Source organism: Vulpes vulpes, chromosome 2 (assembly GCF_048418805.1).
Source record: "Vulpes vulpes isolate BD-2025 chromosome 2, VulVul3, whole genome shotgun sequence".
NCBI lineage: Eukaryota > Metazoa > Chordata > Mammalia > Carnivora > Canidae > Vulpes > Vulpes vulpes.
In genome coordinates this window covers 152,023,885-152,047,794 of record NC_132781.1, presented here as the reverse complement: position 1 = coordinate 152,047,794, position 23,910 = coordinate 152,023,885, and the positions used below count along the sequence as shown (strand labels likewise).

The following is a 23,910-nucleotide window of genomic DNA, read 5'->3' as shown; positions in this document are numbered from 1 at the left end:
ACTGGATTAATAATAGTAGCTTCCTTGTAGGTGTGTTGTGAAGACTACCTGAGAACACCTGTTACTTAAAACAATGCTAAGAACATGGTAAGCATTTAAGTACCAACAATGATCATTATTAGCAAATGAGGAGAACAAATTTAATTGATCAAAAGGAGAAAAATGTACTAACATGTAACAAGTATGGATAGTGGTTAATGAAGTTCAAAGGATGTTCTCATGACCCTTTCAAGTCAATGGGTCCTAAGTCCTAAGAGACTGTAAAAAGGTTGTTCCTCTTGTTTGACAAGGAGGGAGAAGTAAGCAAAGCTATTAGATTCCTTAAACTCAAGATACAACTACGGAGGAGTGGTGATGCTACACCTTAGAAAAGGGTTATTAATATAAAACAAGAGAACTCTTTGCTTTTCTTTCATGACCTAGGTGTAGTCATCAGGAATATATCTGTTTAGGAGGGACATAGCAACTAGATTTGCCTGTAGTTGCATCTAAAGGCCTATTAACTTAGAGAAACGCTTCACAAAAATGAAATGGGGTAGAAGAGAAGACAAAGTCATGCTCTTGAGTTTTTGCCCTCCTAGTTTATTACCATTTTAGAAAGAAAGAAGGGGGGAAGAGATAGACAAAGAAAGAAGGGAAAAATAAGTAAAAAACAGGAGACTCAGTAACTGCTGGGAGGTAAAGACAGCTCAGAGCAAGGTCTTAGAATGTAGTGACCAGTTTGTTCTCAAGCAGAGGTAGTTCTCAATCATTTAAATGAAAACAATTAAAACTGAGCATCAAAATATTTTACTTAATCTACATCGAAACATTCTTCATCACCAAAGTTTATATCTTTTTTTTTTTTTCCAAAGTTTATATCTTAAGAGTACCTCAGACCAGTTTTTGCTGTCCCACTCCCACTCCTCTAGCATCTATTTTATAAGGAATAAAATTTTAAAGCTGGGAGAGATCAGGAGAAAGGAGGCAGATGAGATGCCAGGTACATGAACATTAATTCCCAATCTGGAGCAATGACAAATTGCCTGTGTTCGATTTGGAAGGGTAGGGAATTAATTTCATAGCGCCTTCTGAGTTTCTTTGTCTTCATCTGCCATTGTCTAATAGTCTTGTCATAATTCTAACCTTTTAGAAGAACAACTCAGGAAGGCAAAGATGTTTAGAATTCATTTAAGGCTATGCTTTTTAATGAAATAGGAATAAGACTGAACTTTTTGAGAAAGAAAAATGCTCTCACCAAGAAACAGCAAGTGGGAGTGGAGATATGACTGTAGCAAAATACCTCACATTCTGCCCTATGTGGACTTCACATAAAGAAGTCAGCAAAGTTCTACCCCATGCAGTCTTCTGCTTATAGGACAAAATACCACTGAGAACAGACTAAAACAAAATCAGATAGGTTTTCTGGACACCAACATGCAAAAGGGAAGGCTCTGATGCTACTAAGCAGCTCATATTTAAAGGTTAAACTACTTACAAACCATAGTCCTGGGTTCTGGTTTGCCAAACACAAAAAAAAAGCATGCACAAATGCAAATATCATCCCCTTCTATTTTACAAGATAGATCTCCTGTATTACCCAATTTGTTTGGAGATCTAGGTAGACTGAAAACAACAAAAACAACAATAATAAAACACACACAACCATGCCTATTTACCTTGAATGGGGTAAGAATAATGTGCTGGGCTTGGCTGGCTTGTGGTTAACCCTGTAGTGCAGGTAAGAACACTGTGTTGACTTGGAGATGGAGTCTGAATTAAACCACTTTCAGGTTTCATACCTGGCCACAATGCACCTGAATCAGATAAATTGGACCAATTACAAACAACAAACTGGGACTGAGGAGCATGGTTATGCTTTCAAATATCAGCCAGTAGGTTTAAAACCTAAATCTTAAAAAACAAAAGTAAATTTGCTTGTAAGAGAAAATTACTGATTCTCCCACTCATAATATACCACAAGCAAATACAATTTCAAAGACTGAGAAGTGGGGCCACAGAAACAAAATCTTGTCAAAAACCCCATTAATGATATGATATAAATTCATTTCAATGGCTGGGGGAGACTGATCAGGGTTCAGAAAAAAAGGTACTGACACCCAACTAGAATACTGATTGTAAAGTGCCTGTTGACCATGTACAGTGATAAATCATTTATCCGTTGTCAAGGTGGGAGATATTCCACAGAAGTTTAAAATTCACTTACCCATTAAATAAGCACCAAATCTTTCTAAAATGTATTAAGTACTTTTCTGCCTTCTTAAGCTGGTTTATTGTTACCTGTTTCTTCTGATTAGGAAAGACATACCTGCTTATTTTTATAAATTAAAAACATTAAGGAAATATGTAACTTAGAAAAAAATAAAGTCATATATAATCCCAGCATCCAAACTTAAGCACTATTTACAGTTTGCAGAAGAGTCACTTAGATTTCTTCTATATATGTACTAATCTTTTTTTTAATAAAAATGGGATGTTATACATACTGTTCATAATTTGCTTTTCCACATAATACCTGTGAAAGACATCTTTCTATGTCAGAACATATAAATCTCTCATATTGATAGACATCATAGCTTGTTCACTTTTTATTTTTATCACAATGCTCCTGGGTGACAATCTTTCTAAAATATATTTATATCCTTTCCTGCCTTCTTTGCAGGGAGGAAAGAGTGAACAAAACATACCTTTAGATTTTCTCAGAATTATTGTCACAAAGATTAATAGTGTGCTGTGATATATATATTACAAAGACACTCCCCAGAGGCTACTGGGATATGTGAAGACATTTGCTTAGTACTAAATAGAACTCAGTTATAGTTCTTTATCACTTTGTTTTTTCCTCTGTGACCTATCACTTGACAATCACTTGTTTCTCACTTTCCTCTTTCATTTGCAGTAAACTAGAAAACCATAAATGAACCTTTGCTTCTACGTGACAGCCTAAGGATGTCCTTTATGGTGTATAGTTTTAGTGATAATTTTGGCTACGCAAAAATCTATTTATAAAAAATCTTACCGTCTGGTTGTTCACTGTATTCTGAGCAGCTATGGCTGGTGGATTGGTGGAGTTGGAGCTAATAATTAGGTACAAGAAAGCTCATCAATCACATTCCAGGCAAGAAATCAATACCAAGGTCAGCCATAGCTTCAAATTTAATATTAGCTCATTTCATTTACTTCTAATCTGATACTGAATTATAGAAGTATAATGCACTGATAATAAGGGCCTCTGCTTCACGAGGGCATTGAGATATCTAGGTGCAACTCTGATCTGATCTGTAAAATTTGTAGATTAGCAAATGTAAAGGAGATGTGAAAATCTCAAATGGACGTGGGCTGTGGCAATTGCCTTGCCCCAAACTCTTAAAATATAAAAAAACCCAAAAGTCATATTCTTTCTTCACCTATTAAACACATGAAATAACTTATTTGATGAGACTGAAGAATACCATCATCTCCAAAATGCATTAGGAGGACTGGCCCCCGTTCCATGCTTAGTTTATGATAATTAGCCACAGCTACAGTTTTACTATATCTAAATTTCAACACTAAAAGTATTTGAAAATGTTATTTTTTAAGTATTTATGTGAAATTTGAGTATCAGTGCCACGATTCTTGGTGGTTGAATATCACATTTTTTAGTAAACAAAATGCCATTTTAATGTCACAATAACTTTCAGATTTATTGTAATCAATGTAATTTTTTTCCTAAATAGGTTCTGAATCTGAGGTGTTGGATCTGTGAAAATGTTTAGATTACACTGTACTAAAGTATAATCTTATTAATGAGAACAGTATTACCTGAAAATGTTTTACTAGTCTCATTATTTAAGATATATTTAAGTTTCAAAATGTAAAATATCTATAAACTGGCCCTCATAAGGTAAAAAAAACAGACAAAATGTCCAAGGTAAGTGGGAAAATGGCTACTTATAGTAATTTTGAATGTTTTTGACTGAAAACATGAAGTTGATATTTAAAATACAATTATTTTATGAAGAATAGAAGAATAAAAGACCATACGAACAGTGCCTCCAGCATCATGGCAGCTTTGCTCTGCAAGCATATAAACATCTTCCTTTAAAAGTGCCCTCCCCAGAATTCCAAGTCACAGACAGCATGACCAAATGATCTGACTGTACTGCAATACTGCCCATAGTAAAGATGAAACCAAATCCTGGTTTCCTGACTGCTAGTCCATTGCTCTATCCCTACAACTACAAAGCTTATCAAGTCATTTTAAGCACCAAGGGCGTGGTGTGGAACAACAGCTGGTCTAACAGTGGCAAATGAAGCCTGTCTCTGAAGTGCTATCCTCTCAATGCCCCACACTGGGGTCTTATCACAAACTCTACCCAAGTTTCTCAACACAAATACCTCACCTTTGGTTAGTCACTAACCAAACTAATCTGAGCAGCTCAGTTTACAGTAATATGTATCAGAGTAGTGGACCCTAAGAGAAAAATTAGTTTGGTTAGGAACTGAAGTACTATTTGCTTAGGAAAAAAACACATCAAAGAATATCTTGATTTGTTGATTTGATAGCTCAATGGGATGAGCTATTATAAATACTAATTTAATGAGTATTTTTCCTAATTATAAAGCAAGTATGTTATAGGAAATTAAGAAAATATAGAAAGTATAAAGAAAAAAACTACAGTCTCATTGCACAGAAAAAATATATAGGCAGTTCTTGCTTTTGTATGGCTCTGTGCTAACTGAAACCCATGCATAGTGCAACTGTGTCTTCACCTTGCATGGTTCTGTGGTAACTGAGATTGAAGCTATAATGCCTGTGCTGTGAACATTCACATTTGTCTTCCAAATTATTCTTTATGTACATTTTTGAAAAATACCTACTTGGACTACCATATTGTTTTTAGTTTTACATACTGCTTTTTGAAATTAATAATAAACTTTTCTCAAGATGCTGAATATTTCTAAAGAATGTGAATTTATAAGGGACACCTGGGTGGCTCAGTTGGTTAAGTATCTGCCTTTGGCTCAGGTCATGATCCTGGGGTCCTGGGATTGAGCCCGGCATCGAGCCCTGCATCAGACTCCCTGCTCCAAAGGAGCCTCTGCCTCTCCCTCTGCTTGTGCTCGCTCTCCCTCTCTCTGTCAAATAAATAAACAAAATCTTTAAAAAAAAAAAAAAAGAATGTTTATTTATAGAACATGATTCTAAGTTTTCCATTCTGTAGATACACTGCAATTTAACACGCACCTTTCAATTAAAAAATGTAGGCTGTTTCTAATCTTTTACTGTTAGAAGTAATGCTTGATGAATACCTTGGTTTGAAAATTTCTGTATCTCTAATTAGTTCCCTAGGATAAATCCCTTGAAGTGAAATTGCTGGGGGAAATGGCATGAAGATCCTTAAGGCTCTTAACAGTATTACCAAATCTCTCACATTAAGAGTTCTTTCAAAAGAGGCTGGGATAGTGGCAGCTGGTAATCTTTTATGAGCTCCTAAAGAGAAATGGGTGCCCCATTCCTCTCACATGTTTATTGAGATCAGTGGACCCTCTAATCCTCTTTCTACCATTTTACTACATTTCTATGTAGCTCTTTAAAAGAATATGATCTTTATTTCTTTACTTTTACAGACTGCTCACAATATACTGCCTCCTAGATTTCCTCTATTCTTGTCTCCTTTCATCAAGAGGAGGAATATTTTTAAATTTCAAATTTAACCCTGAGACACAGACTAAATTTATGAGTACTTCTGAAATTAAACAGACCAGGGTTCAATTCTAATCCCAGGCATTTCCTGATTGTATGACCTCAGGCTAGTCACATGATCCTTCTAAGCCTGTTTCCTCATCTATAAAAAGGGATAATGCTACTGCTCACTCCCTCGGACTGTTCTGAAGAATAAATAAGACAATAATGTGAAGTGTGAGGTACCTGTTCCCAGCTTACTGCTTTGTATATAAAGTACTCCATAAACATTAGATATTATTACAACAAGATTTCCTGAAGCCCTGTTTACATCTGAAATAAAATAACAGACCAGCAATCTAACTTTAGTGCTAATAGGCAACACTAAGATAAAATTGCCAAATCTTCACAAGAAGAAATAGTGTTTTATACTTGAGTGAACACACTTTTTAAAAAAGAGCTATATCTATAATTTCCTTAATAAATCTGAGACTATGCCACATCTACCATTCACATTACCCCAACCTAGATCTCCAAGTAAGCATCATGTTACTTAAGAATCAAGTTTAGCTGATTCTCTCTTTGAAATACTGATAGAAGAATTTATGAAACAAGTCTCCCTCATTCCCAAATATTAAACAAAACCAGATTAATAAGAGTCTGTTAATACCAATACTTCTTTACGATATAGTTTCAAGTTTTTACCAATGATCTATTACACAGAATTTTCTTTCTTTCTTTAATACAAGGGAATGCAGTGATCATAAAAGACACTATAATATGCATATAGTACTTCATTAGGTATTTTATAATCTGAGATTAGAGATATAATAGGAATTTTATTTAACACTGAATAGCAGGAGCGACCGCCTGTTCAACAATGTCATAAAGGGCTCTGGGCTTACTGATAATGAATTTCAATAAAAACAGAAGGTAAAAAATCAATATAAATATACTTATTTTATACTTTCTAGCTTTTACTAGATAGCTATTAAAAAATTATTTTGATACAGGCAAAAAGATAGAAGCATAAATGTATTCACAGAGAGTTCTATTTCCAAAAGGACTGCTCAGTCTTGGCTGGTTAAATATATAATAAATTTAAGATTTTAGTATAGTGGCTGATACTGACAGGCATGGAGGCATGGACATGCAAATGGGCAAACAAAAGCATTTATTTGTCTCTGTTCATGAAGATATCAACTACCGTATCATTAAAACATAACCTCTCATTTTTGTTTCTAGTAGTTACCAGGAACTAAGGCATGCTAACAAGCATAAAACTAAGAAAGCTGTCACTATCATAGAAGACTAGCCCATGGGCCAGGTAAAACAGGAATGTAGAAACCAAAAGGAAGCAACACTAATACATCCAGAGTCTGAGGTGGCCTTTTTTTTTTTTTTTTTAATTTTTATTTATTTATGATAGTCACAGAGAGATAGAGAGAGAGGCAGAGACACAGGCAGAGGGAGAAGCAGGCTCCATGCACCGGGAGCCCGACGTGGGATTCGATCCCGGGTCTCCAGGATTGCGCCCTGGGCCAAAGGCAGGCGCCAAACCGCTGTGCCACCCAGGGATCCCCTGAGGTGGCCTTTTAGAAGATCTTTCTAATTTGCAGCTAGTTTCAGTAAAGGCTACAGAGATGTAATTTTATTAACATGTTGCATATGTGAAAATAATACAGTATTCCCTCAATTTTCTAACACCAGTTCTAAGAAGCCAGGGAAGGGGCAATAAAGCACACTGCATATATCTATCAATTTACACACAGAGAGAAAAATCAGCACAGATATTAAGTGCTCAAAAGAGTCTCAATCGGACTTCTAGCAAATCAACCTAAATTCACAGTTCATGTCTAACATACCTAAAACGACAGAAAAAACTATGTACAAGGTAAGGGTTCATAAAATTGGGGACTCTCTTCATTCTAAGATGACTTTTTGGTTCAGCAGAGCAACAACTGATTGGTTTGGGGCACAAGGAGGAAAGAGAGGGTAAAACTGACCAAAAAAAAGGAGAGTAAACTATAAGGCATATTCTATCTGGATATTTAGATTACCAAGTTTTAGCAGGAAACTGAGTCACCTCAAATTATATTATGCTTATCTAACCATGGTAGCATGTTTTATATAATGAAAATAATAGTAACTCCTCAAAGAGTTTCCCAAACACTTAAAGATTCCAAGCTTTACAGTCAAGATTTTAGTACCTTAGAAACAGCTAAATTTTGGCAGATAAACAAATGAGTATTGAAAATTATGATTTTATTTAACATGCATCAAACATACTGTTGGAAAGTTGCACACTTAACTTCTATCACACTCGTAACTGAGTAGATACTCTTTAAGAACAACTCATCACCTTTCAGCTTCCTGATTAGCCAGCCATACTTGATTTTGGGGGAAGATCAAAGTTTCTGAGGGATAAAATCAACACTCTTAGAAACTGCTTATAATAGAATGCCTTACCGAAAGGAGGTAGTCCATATGTTTGGGTTGCCTGAGGGTAGACAGCATAGGGTTGAGACTGCTGTAGTGTCTGGTACGGAGTCTGCCCAGGGTAAGCAGTTTCCGAAACAGGAACTGAGAGGATATGTGCATAAGGTCTAGAAAAATTCAAGAAAACAAAAACTTTCATGTGTGATTTATTTTTAATGAAAAGCAGAGGAAATAGCTAATACCACTAAAAGCAAAAAAAAAAAAAATCAGCAATGAGACTAACTTTCCACATAAAATGTTTCTTACTATGGTCAGAAAGTAGTAGTAATTTTTCTTTTCCAGGTTCTACTATCACCTAAGAAACATTTTTATGGGAAATTTAATAGTTCCAAATACCCTCCCAAGGTCCAATTACTATGCTACAACCATTTGTGATAGGTTACATGTAGCTTGTAGATAAACTTGTTTAGAATGAACCCCTTGTAGAATGAACCCCTAACAGAAAACTGGATAGAAAGAGATTCACAATTGGCTCTTATTCTCCATCCAGCCCTCTGGGCCAAACTTAAGTTCTAAGAGGGAAAGTAGGACTTGAGGAGGGTTAGGCTGGTAGAGATAAGGCAAGCAACCACTATAAATCAAAGAACAGGGAGTAAGGGTAGGTTCCAATATTCCCAAATCAAGCCTACAAAACAGGAGCCAGATAACTAATAAAATCTGAAAAGTCCCAGACAGGGCTCAGAATCTCCCCACGGATATTTAAGCCAGAGTATAATGCCACTGGTTGCAGCCAACCATATCAGGTTTAGCTAGGGAATTTGACTTTAGCAGTGAAACTTCTGGGACTTTAACTAGATGACATGGTCATTTCATCCATGCAATAAAATGGTCCCACGTTTTGTGCACTGAATTTTTAGATACCGGTTATTTGGTGAGTTATGTTGTACTCAAATGTAAGCATTTTGTGTACCACATAAATCAGAACAATAAAATATTGGGAAGAAGGAATGTTTCAGAAGGGGAAAACTTTTTTTTTTTTTTTTTCAGCTTTGGGGGAGAGGAAAATGAATGAAAGCTATAAAGAAGTACTATGTGAGCTGAGCAGATAAGATGTGCAGAAATGAGAAAGAAAGGGTGTTCAAGGTCAAGAGAAAAACTCTAGTGAAGGTACAGAGGAAGGCAAAGAAGGGCTTTACCCTGCAAGTAGCACAGATTATATTAAAGGATTATATAAAGTGAAGGAGAGTAGCAAGAGAAGGAAAAGACAGCAAAGACCTTGAATACCAGGCTGAGTTCAGACCAATTTGAAATAATTGGGAGTCACTGAAATTACTGAGCAAAGAGTGACAAGATTAGAGCTGTACTTGAATAAAGATTAATTTGACACTGCTTTGTAAAATGGGTTAGAAGTGGGAGAAAGTTGAAGGAGAGGTCCAGTTAAAAAACAGCTATGATGCGATGGTTCGCATAAATGCTAAAGAGGTCTGAATTGAGATAGAAGGCATAGCTAATGAGGGGATGTCCTGAATGCAACAGGTATGAAAATATTTCTTTGAATAGGCAAATGAATCTGGAAATGCCTGATGTTCCTATCTATTCTTCTTAGCCAGATCTAAGAAGAAGAAATAGCTCAGATTGTAGCTATTAAGTTACATGGGAATAATTTAAAATCCTGGTGACTTCAAATGGACTGATCTCCAGATATGTTAAAGATCATAATACCTAGGGTGGCTCAATTGGTTGAGCATCTACCTTTGGCTCGGGTTGTGATCTCAGAGTCCTGGGATAGAGCCCTGCATCAGGCTCCCTGTTGAGTGGGTAGTCTGCTTCTCCTTCCCCCTCTATCTCTGTGATCTCTCTCAAATAAATAAAATCTTTTTAAAAAAATCATAATATCTCTTTTTCCTACAGTATTTTTATAGCTCAAAGTATTTTCTTATCTCCCCTTCATAATCTCAAAGAACATGTTCAGTCATTTCACAGAAAAAAATGGCCCAAAGATGGGCCATTAATGGTTAAATACCAGATTAGAATTTGGAGACCTCACGGAATTGACTTTTTATTTTTAATTGATGAAAAATTCAAAAGGTATAAGTGGGCACAAAAAGGAAAAAAAGAAATGCCAGTTTTCTTTCTATAACAGTTCCACAGGTATCAGTCATCTTTGTTACCAATTCCTTTTTGTGTTTTGCCTATGTAAGCACTTGCAAATACCTTATAATTTAATAAACACATTTCATGTGTCGATGAATGTGCAGGCTCACTCTTTATCAATGAACAGCTGATAGGCATACACTCAGGTCTGCACCTGCTCATCTCGGAGATGATTAGCTTGTAGATCTTAAATGCTGATCTTACCTGTGGAAGGCCCAAAATGTTGCTCTTAGTGACTTCAACCTGCTACGCCTAACTTGAAGCCTAATTCTACTTTGAGGGCATTCCTAAAGCAAGAAACTGAACATAGATCAGGCTGAGAAGTCCCACTAGGAGGCTGGCTTAAGCTGTGTTTATTGATGTAGCAAGGTAGAGGAAAGAGAGAATGATCAGAGGTCAATCAGTGATATGCTCTGATCACGAATAGTATTTTTCATTTTCAGTGGGTAGTCATTTATTTATTTATTTATTTATTTAGATTTTTAAAAAATTTATTTATTCATAGAGACACAGAGAGAGAGAGAGAGGCAGAGACACAGGCAGAGGGAGAAGCAGGCTCCATGCAGAGAGCCTGACGTGGGACTCGATCCAGGGTCTCCAGGATCAGCCGTGGGCTGCAGGCGGCGCTAAACCGCTGCACCACCGGGGCTGCCCTCAGTGGTTAGTCATTTAGAGTAAGCTTATGGGTAACAGTGATCTACCCCAGGCAACCATCTACTTTTTAAAAGTATGTTACAGAGACTCTATGATTAGAGGGAATAAAAAAATTGGAGTAGGGTCAGAAAATAAGAGGTGAAATTAAGTTAAATGACTTAATAAGTAAAATATCAAATTAAATTTTGAAACGAACCTAGAGAAAAGGCATATAGACTTTTGAAATAATTATTGAACTTACTTTGCAGAATACATTTGTGAGGTATAATCATTGGATGAGCGAGGGATGTAATCGGTGCATGTCATAACTGAAAGAAAGATATCACCAGGTAAAAAGTTAGAACATGTCAAAAATGAAATGAGAAAATTGCATATCTCACTGTAGAGTCTTTCAAACTAAGTAACAGCTTGGACATGAGAAATTTAGAAAGACTATGCCATAGAAAATCCCTCTCTTACAGTAATGGGTTTAGAGACTTTTTGAGACAGTAAAAGAAGCTACAATGTGGGGGGTTTGGAAAAGAGCTGAAGGTTAGCACCAGTTATCTTTACCTTTATCCATCACTGATCTAAAGCCACAGATGAAACAACCTCCTAAGCTTTAACTGTGCTTACAGGCAAACTTAAAAAGCAAGATCCATATCTAAAAAACTGCATTATTCAGCTTATTCATTCTTTCAGTGCTTCTACTCTTCTTAGTAAAAAACCAGGAAGACAGATTTGGGGGTAAAGTACCCAGTTTTATTAGAAAATTGTTGCTACTGCTGTTAACAATGCAGCAAAAGATGCAAGTAGCTTCCATACCACTATTTTTCAGCTTTGTAGAGATAGCTTTCAAATTTGGCAAAGACAGATCTGAGGAATGATGTGATGCTCTGATGAACCATCAAGTAGAGAGACTTTCACAGGTAGTATTCTTTTGACTCCTATGATTTCATCTAAAACAGCTGTTGTGAAGGCTTAACCCTACTGATTTCATCTGTAAATATTCTACTGAAATCTGACAGGTAGCAAAATCCTATTCATTAGGCACTATTTCAGTCCATGCTGTAGACAGAGTTATATCATAAGAACTTGTACCAGATCCCTGAACTGTCCAAGAACTTCCTTTAACATCTGTAAAGGAGGTTGCTCTACTATTAATAGGAATTAAGAGTAAACCAACTAACTTTATGTCTAGCTGGGTTTCCTGAGTGTCTGAACTAAAAAGGGAACCGTGGTCAAGAGCACATGAGGGGCCAACTCACGGTCAACAATAAGACACTGTTTTTTTTAAAAGATTTTATTTATTTATTCATGACAGACAGAGACAGAGAGAGGGACAGAGAGAGAAAGAGAGAGAGAGGCAGAGACATAGGCAGAGGGAGAAGCAGGCTCCATGCAGGAAGCCCGATGTGGGACTTGATCCCCAGACTCCAGGATCATGTCCTGGGCCAAAGGCAGGTGCTAAACTGCTGAGCCACTCAGGGATCCCCCAACAATAAGAAAAATTGATATCTGTGAGTTTAGCATAGAAGATCTTTCCACTGCCATTGTTCAAAGTCTTTAAAAATAATTACTGGAAATTTGTAGATCACATTCATCCATAATAATTTTGACAAAAATGAAAGAGAGATCAATTAGGTCTAAAGTTCTTTATTCACATCCATCACAGAAAACATAACTTCATTTGAATTCTGCATGACAGTTCCTTCCCTGCTAACAACTACTTTCAAAAACCCTAACTCAGGATGTGTGGGTGGCTCAGCGGTTGAGCATCCTGCCTTCGGCTCAGGGCATGATCCCAGGGTCCTGGGATTGAGTGCTGCACTGGGCTCCCTTTAAGGAGCCTGCTTCTCCCTCTGCCTCTGTGTCTCTCATGAATAAATAAATAAATAAAATCTTAAAAAAAAAAAAAAAAAAAAGAACCCACAAATCCTTCTCCTCTGATTTAATTTAATTATAGAAGAGATCGACAAAACATCCTGGGAGACTTAGGCTGATATTTATTTCTCTATAGAATGAACGAAGCTTTATCTTTGCAGTAGTTAGGAACCATGAAAGGATTATAAACAGTCAAGACATAATCTGCTATAACATTAGAATAGTAGTAGTAAAGATGAGGCACAACCTTGAAATACAATCTGGAGATAAAACTAACAGAACATTCTGACAGATCTGCATATTAGGAATGAGGACAGGGGAATACAGGATAATTTTTATGTTTTCAGCTTGAGCAACTGGAGGGACAGTGAAACTACTTCCTCAGATGGAGAAGTTTGGGAAAAGAAGAGATTTGATGGGGCCTAAGGGAATAAAAAGCTTTCACACATTTTAAGTATGACTTTCAAATATCTAAAGTTGATTTATCAAATAGGCAGTTGGATACACAAATGAAATTGGGGGAGAAGTCAGACTGGAGATACAAATTTGGAATTAACAATGTATACAATATGTAAAGTAATGTAGTGGATGAGAGGATGCAGAAAAAGAAAAGATGCTGGACTAGAAATATATCCTGAGGCCCAACATTCAGAGTTCAGGCAGAGGAAGAAGGGCCAACAGAAGAGAAAGGTGGGAGGAAAAGTGGTGAGAGGCAGAATATGAGAAGAAAGAAACATCCACTAGAACTAGTACTCTCACAGTAACTGCAAGTAGCTAATGACCTTAACAGGAGCAATTTCCTTGAAAGAGTGGTGATAGAAGCTAAATTTGAGAGGGCTGAAGAATGAATAGAAGACAAGAAAACAAGAAAGGGCAACTCTTTCCAGAAGTTCCAATGGGTCATGGAACAAAGGAAAGGTCTAAAACTAGTGGGGAATGTGGATTCAAAGGAGGATTTTGTTTGTGTTTTAAGATGGCAGATATTGTGTCATGTCTCTTTTCTGACAGGAAGGATTAAGAGAAGAAGAACATGGTGATGCAGGAATGGTTTAATTAACTACAATACCAAAGTCCTTGGGGAAGGTTAGAAGGATATGGAACCCAAATAAAATGTCTTACCTTTGGCAGCACTAAGAATACTATTTTCATCCTGATGAGAATGAAGCAAGAAAACATGGGTACAGACACAGGTAGGCTTGCAGATTTGGTGGTGGAAGGAGGATAAGGGAGTTTCTTGTCTGACAACTTTTATTTGTGATGGAGCCATCAGTTAAGAATGAGGAAAGGTGAATGAAGATATGGGTACTCTGAGAGGACAGTAAGTGCTTGTAAAATATCAAAAGGTAGGGCACCTGGGTGGCTCAGTGATTGAGCATCTGCCTTTGGCTCAGGACGTGACCCGGGAGTCCTGGGATTGAGTCTTGCATCAAGTTTTAAATATCAAAAGGTAAAATTCATTAAGGAAATGTAATAGGATTTCCAAGCATGCTGGGTGCCTATTTGAGGACTTGTGAGTAGTAAGTCAGCTCTGTTTATATTTATCCAATGTTTAGCTATGTGAATGCACTTAAAGGGAAGATGGAGAGTTGTATTAAATTAGATTAAATTAGGACTGGGGTTTAACAAGGAGAGTACTAGAGGCAAAGTTATCGAGGGTATTTATAAGAGAGTAATTATAATAAAGAGCCACGGAATCTATGCTGAATAAGAAGGGATATAAAGGCAGACAGATATGATGACAGGTATTTGATAGGTCATCTACATGGATTTTGAAATTACCAAGAACAGTAAGGGTTTGGATGGAGAAGAAAACAAAGAAGACCTACTCTTTAAGCACAAAATGACCAAGAGTTCAGTCTAGGGTAAAAAGAAATGTAGGGGAGGCATAAATATAGATTTCAAAGGAATTAGAGTTTTTGGAGGGAAAAGAGAAAGAGAAATGATTTGGAAGGAGCAAGAAGACTCAATTTACCTCCTGGCCCTGGAATATATAATTCTCGGGGATGAGTGGCACATTAAAAAATCTTAGAGAGACTTTTCATTGATTATAGCAGTTTCCCATAGCATGAATAGTTTCTCCTATGCATCAGAATTACCCAGCTATCTTCTTGAAAATACAGATTCTGTGTATCAGATTTATTGAATGATAATCTCTGAAAATGAGGCCAGAATTCTACATTGCAAACAAGCATTTCAGATGATTCTTAAGTACGCTAAAAGTTAGAGAACCAACAGAATAGTACTTTCGAGGAAATAATAAATATAGCTTAAGATGTACCATTTCCCTCCTTCTCTCCTTCCATCCTTCCTTTTTTTTTAAAGACATAATAGCATTTTCTAATACATGGAATTATATCAGGTTAAGCATGACCACCTTAAGAGAAGAAAAATCTCCTAAACAAGTGTCTTTTTAAAAAGTGTCTTATACAAACTTATTCTTTTAAATTATTTGGTGAAATATGGAAGGGCACCAATATTTAATTTCAGGGAGAACTACTTGTCCTATAGAGGCAATCTGGGGTAGTATGTGGGTATGCTAGAGAAACTTGACACCTCTGCAAAAAACAAAAACAAAAACAAAAACAAAAAAACACCAAAACCAAAAACAAACAAAAAAACCCCAGAACACTCTACAAATTTTTGTCTATTATATTAATGTATCTGTTGAATAGGAGAAAGCAGATTGGTAAGTGGATGATGTATCTTATTGGGCTGGATCTCTCCCAGGGCCATCAATCTTGGGCTCTTACTGGATTACTTTTCTTTTTTGGCATAGATGGACAGGTAGAGAATCATTTGGCTATTAGAAAGGTGGGAAGACATCAAGGCGTCTGGAGGAATAGTTAGTAGTTGGCCCACAAACTTTTCTGATTTTGAGTAAGGCAGTATTAACATTTAGAACATCCAACTTCAAAACAAAAATAAATTCACCAACTGTGACTCCTCAGGTACATGGATTCCAGATGATTTTGTTCCTCAGCTGGTATGTCAATAAAGCTTATATGAAAGCACAAGGATAAATACACACATACACACACAGAGAAAGGAAAGGCTTCTGGATATATGGGGCAAACAAGGCAACTAGTGGAAAACAATTCGAAAAGAAGAGCATCATCCATTTATAGGAGTACACAGAATATAGTACTTACTTTCCTCTGACATGGTAAGGTTTGAAGCAAGGCTTGAAGTTTCAGGTTTCTGATCACTGACTTCAGGGCTGCTCACTTGGCTGAGAGAACCAAAATGAATACATTAGCCCCTCATGGACTTGCTATATTGCTAAAAGTGATTAAATCAAACTCCTTTCTCTTCCTGGGCTGTACACGTAAGAGGCAAAGTAAGACTTCATGGTATCATTCTTGGTTTTTAGCAGCTATCTGAAGAGGTAGGGCCAGGGCTAGTATCCTCAATATTTGACTGTTCTTTCTCATATCACTAGATCCTTTCTGTTTTCATGTCACTCAGAACTTCCAAGTAAGTCGGGGGATCCCTGGGTGGCTCAGCCCAGGGCATGATCCTGGAGTCCCAGGATCAAGTTTTGCATCAAGCTCCCTGCCTTCAGCTCAGGGCATGATCCTGGAGTCCCAGGATCAAGTTCTGCATCACGCTCCCTGCGTGGAGCCTGCTTCTCTCTCTGCCTTGTGTCTCTGCCTCTCTCTCTCTCTCTCTCTCTCTCTGTGTGTCTCTCATGAATAAATAAATAAAATCTTAAAAAAAAAAGAGAGAGAGAGAAGAAAAAGAAATTCCAAGTAAGTCATAGGCAAGTCAGAGTTTTCCTAAAGACCATGTAGTAAAAACAAAAAACAACACACACAAAAAAACCCAAACCAAACTGCACTGTTACTTTGTTTCCGTAAGTTCCACAGGAAAGCAGGGAGATGTCTGATTTCAGAGAGTGGTTTTCTTAATTACTAGAGAAATCTTTTCAAATTATACATGCCTGCTTCCAAGAAGGGAATTCTGAACCTTAAAGTGGTTCATTCTACCATATTTCTCTTTTCCTCCAATTAAAAAAAATTTAAAGTTTGTTATCATATCCCAGACTGAGTAATATCTTTATTTTTTTTAAGCAATAAGGAGAATTCAGAGAAATTACAAAAGGTAAACCACAAAAATTGGGGGTACAAATCATTATGTTAGACACTTTAATGATGGTAAGATTCTCACTGAAATTCTGGAATAGAGATTTTACTAAGTTTCATCCCTCACAATGTCCTCCCTCTTCCTTCTACTTTACTTTCTACTTTCCAGTTATCTTCTCAACTACCAGGATAGCATAGTGGTTAAGGGTACACATTCCAGAGCCAAATTGCTTACAATTATATTCCACTCTGCCAAAATTCACTTAATGACTTTGGGTTAAATTTCTTTATTTAGTGCCCCAGTTTCAACTGTCAAAGAGGGACAATAACAGAGCCTAACTCATATGGCTGTTAGATTAATGAGTTAATATGTGAAAAGTACTTACAAACTAGAACAGAGTAAATACAATATAACCATAGCCATGATTATTATATTACAACTTCTCCCCAGCCCAGGCATCCTTCTCACATTAATTTTCCTTAGAAAGAAATCTGCTTTGCTAATGTATATGCTAGGGACAAGTAGACAGCACTGTACCAGAGGCTCCATATATCTCCAAAGATAATACTCACTAATAAAAGGTAAGAGTAGTTTCTACACAGAATTTTTAAAAGTGTTACTTATAAAAAATACACAGCATCAAAATTCTTAAAGCTCTCTTCTTTTTTCTTAATGGACCTATAACATTCAAGTATAAAATCAAGATTTTTTTCCTGGTATATTCTCAATCTTCAAACAATTTTTCCTCAAATGTAATTAACTTTTATTTTTTTCAAGTTTATTTATTTATTTTTTAAGTAATCTCTACACTCAGTGGGGACTTGAACTCACAACCCTGAGATCCAGAGTCACATACCCTTATGACCAATCCAGTCAGGCCCCTGTAATTAACATTTATTTATTTATTTTTCTTAAGTAGGCTCCATGCCCAATGTGGGGCTTGAACTCATTACCCTGAGATCAAGAGTTGCATGCTCTACCAACTGAGCTAGCCAGGCACCTCTGTAATTAACTTTTGCTTATTTATTTATATTAAAAAAGATTTTTTTTTTTTAATTTGAGAGAGAGCACAAACAGGGGGAAGGGGAGAGGGAGAAGCAGGCTTCCCACTGAGCAGGTAGCCCAACTTGGGGCTCGATGGGTCAGGACTCTGAGATCATGATCTGAGCGAAAGGCAGACACTTAACTGACTGAGCCACTCAGGTACCCCTGTAATTAACTTTTAAAGCTAAATCCCCAGATAAAGTTTATCTATTTACTCAAATGCCTGTATTTTTGGAATAGCATTTAATGTACTAACCAAGATGTGACTATGAAAATTGAAGGGTAAGGGTAAGAAATCATACTAAATAGTTACATCAATGTTTCCCAAACTGGTCTATTATTATAATTACCTGAATAATTGGTAAAAATACAGACTTCTGGGCTCCATTTCATGCCTTAGATAGGATTCCCAGCAGAAGGGTATAAAAATAGACAAGAACTTATATTCTTGACTACAATGACCGTTTTGTCTTCTATGTGTACCTGGATAAGTCTGGGGTTCACTGTTACACCCATTGCTGAAGGACTATTTCTAGGCCCTATAACTTAGAAAGTATATTTTTATAATCTAGGATATAATGGTATAAATCCTATGGTCCTGGAATATTATATTATAGCAAAATCCCCTACATAGTTCACTGAGCGTCTAGAGATTCAATAGAAACAACAGTGTCAATGGGATGCCTGGGTGGTCGGTTGAGCAACTAACTGACTCTTGATTTTGGTTCAGGTCATGATCTTAGGGTCATGGGATTGAGCCCCATGTCAGGCTCCGCACTCAGTGGTGAGACTGCTGGAGATTCTCTCTCTTTCCTTCTCCCTCTGCCTCTCCCCTGTTCATGCTCTTTCTCTATCAAATAAATAAATCTTAAAAAAAGAAAGAAAAAGAAACAACAGTGCCAAAACAGTGAATTAAGTAGCACTTTGTTAAACATTTAAAATTATTTTATCCAGGAAAATTATGTACTGCCTCAAAATTTAATTATTTTTAATTATATAAACACAAATTTTACTTAGCAGTGTGTGCATGATGGAACAACAACAACAAAATGTTCTAAAATAAAATGATTTCAAGGCGCCTGAGTGACTCAGTCATTGTTTGCCTTGGACGTGGGTCATGGTCCTGGGCTAGAGCCCTACATTGGGCTCCCTGCTCAGCGAGGAGTTTGCTTTTCCCTCTGCCTAGTTTGCTTTTCCCTCTGCCTGCTGTTTCCCCCTGCTTGTACTCTCTCTCTGTCAAATAAATAAATAAAATCTTTAAAAAAAATTAATAAATAAAATGACTTCTACCCCCCAAAAGGCAAGAACACTCAAACTCCAAAAAGTGAGCATTACAAATACTTGATACTCATTCAGTAGAATTTTTGTCAATAATCAACACAATCAACCAATACACAAATAAGCAAAATTAGGTATGGACATATAATGGAATATTATTCAGCCTTAAAAAGTAAGGAAATTCTGACACCTGCTGACATTGATGAACCTGAAGACATTGCATTAAGTAGAACAGGTCAGTCACAGAAAGATAAATACTGTATGATTCCACTAATATGAAAAACTATTATTTAATGAATAGTTTGTTTGGGAATATGAAAAAAGTTCTGGAGACGGATGGTGGTGATTATTGCAGAACAGTGTTAGTGCAATATGAATGACATGGTGAATTTATGTTTATGTATGCTTTATCACAATAAAGAAACTGAAGGAGAGAGAAGGGATAACTGCCGGAAAAGATGAAATTGGTAGGTTCTATAATATAACTGGAAGTATTAGCCTTACATATAAGCAGGGGAATAACTTGAGAGGATAGGGTAACAGGGAATATTGTAGAGAAGCAGATAAATGGGTAGATTTGGTTATAGGTAAATGAGGTAGTTTCTATCTAATTGTTTCTAACTTTCTGAATTAGATAGCAAGATCCCCAACTGTGTGGATAGGGACAGAGTGGAGGGGAGGTGAGATGAAAGGAAGGGGAGCAAGCAGGAGGCAGGGAGGGAGGGAATGATAAAAGGAAGGAAGGAAAGAAAGTTAACTTTAGAGACTAGGGAATAAAACACCAGGAAGGGTGGCTGGACCACCAAGAGTGTTTAAGTGCCTGTGTAATTATAAATGAAAACAGACCGATCAGCTCAATTTTCTGTTTTTCTCTCACAAAGTTCAGGTGATTGGAAATAGCATGGAATAAATGGACAGTGGGTTTAACCAGGGCTGTGGTTTTGCTAATACAACGTGCCATAAGGGAAAAGGAGAGTTAAAAGTGTTTGTAAGGGACTGATTAAATTAATAGATGTTATAATTTAAACAGCGTAAGAAAGATACTGAAGTCTTTTTTTGTGGGAAGGGTGAACGGTTAAGAGTGAAAATATGATAGCTCATTTAATGGAAAGTGAACAGGAAGATATATAGCTACTGTGGCAGTAGATTAAATGAGCAGGAACGTAAAGTCTGGTCCTAACAGTAAGATTTTGGAAATTAAGATGTCACAGGTGATACAGTTACTGGTTCACAAACAATAGGAAGAACGAAGAACACAGAAAACCATGGTGTTTTGGAAGCCAGAGGGTGAGGTACAGAGACTGCCCCTTGTCTAAGGGGAGTGAAGCTAATGATTAAGGCATCCCATATCCATTCGATAATTAACAGAAAATCCCTTGGATTTCCCTTATTTCTGCTTATTCTTCCCATTCTGTATACTGTACATCTGACTGAAGAACATTTATTGTCATGTCTCTTCCATGTATCACAGTAGCTGACAGATAACCTGAGCTTAGTACATATTATTGAACAAATAATGAATTAAGAAAATATCAGCACATATTTGTTTCAAGGACAACCTATTAGAAGGAAATTTTCATCTTAAACCAAATAATTTCAAAAAGAAATTTGTAAAGACTGAGATACAAAAACTCAAAAGGAAACTAGTCAACCCAAAACGCACCCATTTACTAATCAGTGTGTGAAAAAAACCTTCTATGTAGATCATTAAAAAGAAATTCAACTTTACATACCTTAAAGTTTGCTCTCCTGATTCCTGCATCTTGGCTTTTTTCACCTGCAAAAATAAATACACAAAGCCATCAACACAGTGATCTGCTTTTGAAATCATCTATCTATTTAAATGGCAGGCTAATATTAACTAATAAATTATACAGCGTGTTGCATGTTGTTTTGCTTAGATTTATGTAATTAACTTTTGTTATATTTTAGAGATGAACTCCTTTGTTTTTCACATGAGCTCTTTTCTTTTAATGAAATAAGTGTTTTCCAGATTCAAGGTAAAATGTTTACCAGGATTTCTACTCAAGATAAAATGTTTATCAGAATAAAGTATTCAAACTTGAATACAAACTAGTTGGTTTTAAATTTTAACAGTCATATATTATCAAATAGTATGGCAATCTCAATATCATTTAATTTATTAATTTATTAAACAGAAATGCCTTAATATCTAAATTACTTGCATGCCAAAAATATAGATAAATTCTTATGAGGTTATGAGTAATTTTTTAAAAGATTATTTATTTATTAATGAGAGAGAGAGAAGAAGGAGGCAGAGACAGGGAGAAGCAGGCTTCCTATGAAGCTGGGAGCCTGTTGCGGGGCTCAATCCCAGGACCCCAGTATCACGACCTGAGCTGAAGGCAAACACTCAACAGACTGAGTCACCCAAGAGCCCCAGGTTATGAGTAATTTTTTTTTTAAAGATTTTACTTATTTAGTTTGAGAGAGAAAGCACACATGAGTAGGGGAAGCGCAGAGGGAGAGAAATTCAAGTGGATTTTACACTGAGTGTGGAATCTGATACAGGGCTCAATCCCACAACCCATGAGATCACGACCTGAGCCAAAACCAAGAGTGGGATGCTTAACCAACTGAGCCACCCAGGAGCCCCAGGTTATGAGCAATTTAAAAAATATTCTGGGGATCCCTGGGTGGCGCAGCACTCCCTCTGCCTGTGTCTCTGCCTGTGTCTCTGCCTCTCTCTCTCTCTCTCTCTCTCTCTCTCTGTGACTATCATAAATAAATAAAAAAAAAATTAAAAAAAATATTCTGCATGCTGTTCTGTTTTATTCCAGATTTTCAACTTTTCTAATTCCTTCGGAGGTGAAAGCATTTCCACTGAAACAGTTTAACCCACAAACGGATGATCAACATTTAACACTACTAGTGGATTTTCCTGCTTTCATATTACAAAGAAACTGATGTTAGAATTAGAACTCTCTGATTAGAATAACTAGTCATAGTAGAAACATGCTTAGTATGCTTAACCATACAAAATTATGGATCCTTAAAAGTAGTTCATGCTAACAAAAGGCAGAAACTCTGTTAAATAATTTTAAACAAAAATATCAAGTGGAAATATAGCTATTTAATATAATTAAATTTAATATCTCAGACATTGTTTGCCTTGATTTGGGCAATTCTGTGCTGCTGTAATTCAGGGATAGGAAGTATGTGCTACCTTGGTACTAGAGGCAGGTAAATGAACTCAAAGGATACAGAGGGACTTCACAAGTACGGGTTCAAACAACAGAATTCAGCAACTGACAGAATATAAAAAAGATAGCTACTCTGGAAAACAGTCTAGTAGTTCCTCAGATAAGGCAAATAATATATATATGATAAATACAAGGCTATAACATTTCTCATGGACATCTATTCCTCATGAGAAAACATGACAAATTCACTCTTGGTTCCTTGCTTATGGCATGCCACATATGTTATATTTAATGCTACTTTAATTTTCATAGTTACCAAACAAGATAAAACAATGAAAAAGGGGGCATTAAAAAAAAACCCTCTGGGGGCCTGGGTGGTGCAGTCAGTTGGGTGTCTGACTCTTGGTTTTGGCTCAGGTCAGGATCGAGCCCTGTGTCAGGCTCTGTGCTCACCTCACCTCCACTTTGTTCCTCCGGCTCATGCTCTTTCTGTCTAAAATAAATAAATCTTAAAAAAAAGAAAAAAGTCTAAGAATAATAGGCATAGCATATAGCATATAGTCAATCACATTGCAACAGCACTGTGTGGTGACAGATGGCAGCTACAACTCTGGTGAGCAGAGCACAACACAGAGTAGCTGAATCATTATGCTGTATATCTGAAACTAATGGTGTATCTACTATATTCAAAAAAATTTTAAATCCTCTAAATTTAAAAATAAAATTACAGAGGCATATGAAGAAAAACAAGAGCAAACAAAAACCAGTGAGGCAGATAAACTCTTACTAAGCATACTAAATTCCAAAGCCATAAAATAAAAAAGATTTGAATATACAAAAATTCAAAATTTCTATATGATAAAAGATACCATAAACCAACCAGGATCAAGGGGTCCTAGGATGATATACGGACCTGGACAAAAACATTTAAGTTATTACAACTATATGATATAACCCCACTGAAAGGGGTGGGAGACAAATGAGGTACTTAAGAAAATAATGGATGACATTTTAACTGGAAATTGCAAAGTTAGACATAAGAAAAATTCAACTATCTGGTTTCACAAATGACAAAATATATGCCTTTGTTATAAAATGTGCTGTCCTTCTCACCTGGACAGTATTTACATGAGGTCAGATGATAATGTAATTTTCTAATAGTGGGGATGAATTTATGCTTAGCTCACCCTAAGACATCCATATAAAGAAACTGGAGCACTGAGGAATCTAATTTATAATCTTAATTTTATTAAAACCACGCAGTAATAAACTTAGCTCTAAAATTCCAAAAAAAAAAAAAAAAAAAAAGGTGGCACTGGAGCAAAAAATTTAAATATGCCACAATACCATAGGGTCTTTTTTATTTTTAATTTTTAAAGGTTTTGAGAGAGAGGGTGCGTGTGCATGAGCGGCGGAGGGACAGAGGGAGAAGCAGATTCCCTGCTGAGCAGGAAGCCTGATACAGGGCTCAGGGCTCAATGCCAGGACCCTGAGATCACAATCTAAGCCACCCAGGTGCCCCTATCAGAGGGCCTTTCAAATTTTATACCACTTTTTATTTAT

The 23,910-nt window shown here is 36.5% G+C and overlaps 1 protein-coding gene across 3 annotated transcripts in view; it reads right to left on the bottom strand.

Annotated features, from left to right (window-relative positions):
* EYA3 (EYA transcriptional coactivator and phosphatase 3) overlaps positions 1 to 23,910 on the bottom strand; it is a 99,369-nt gene that overhangs the window by 36,154 nt on the left and 39,305 nt on the right. For 2 of the 3 annotated variants that reach the window (XM_026014346.2, XM_072750585.1), the window contains exons 3-7: positions 20,917 to 20,960; positions 15,928 to 16,007; positions 11,157 to 11,223; positions 8,138 to 8,274; positions 1,659 to 1,796 (exon numbers count right to left, since the gene is read on the bottom strand). In XM_026014346.2, the coding sequence (XP_025870131.1) occupies positions 1,659 to 1,796; positions 8,138 to 8,274; positions 11,157 to 11,223; positions 15,928 to 16,007; positions 20,917 to 20,960 (466 nt within the window). The remainder of the gene's footprint in view (positions 1 to 1,658; positions 1,797 to 8,137; positions 8,275 to 11,156; positions 11,224 to 15,927; positions 16,008 to 20,916; positions 20,961 to 23,910) is intronic. The other variant, XM_026014347.2, reaches the window with a different exon arrangement.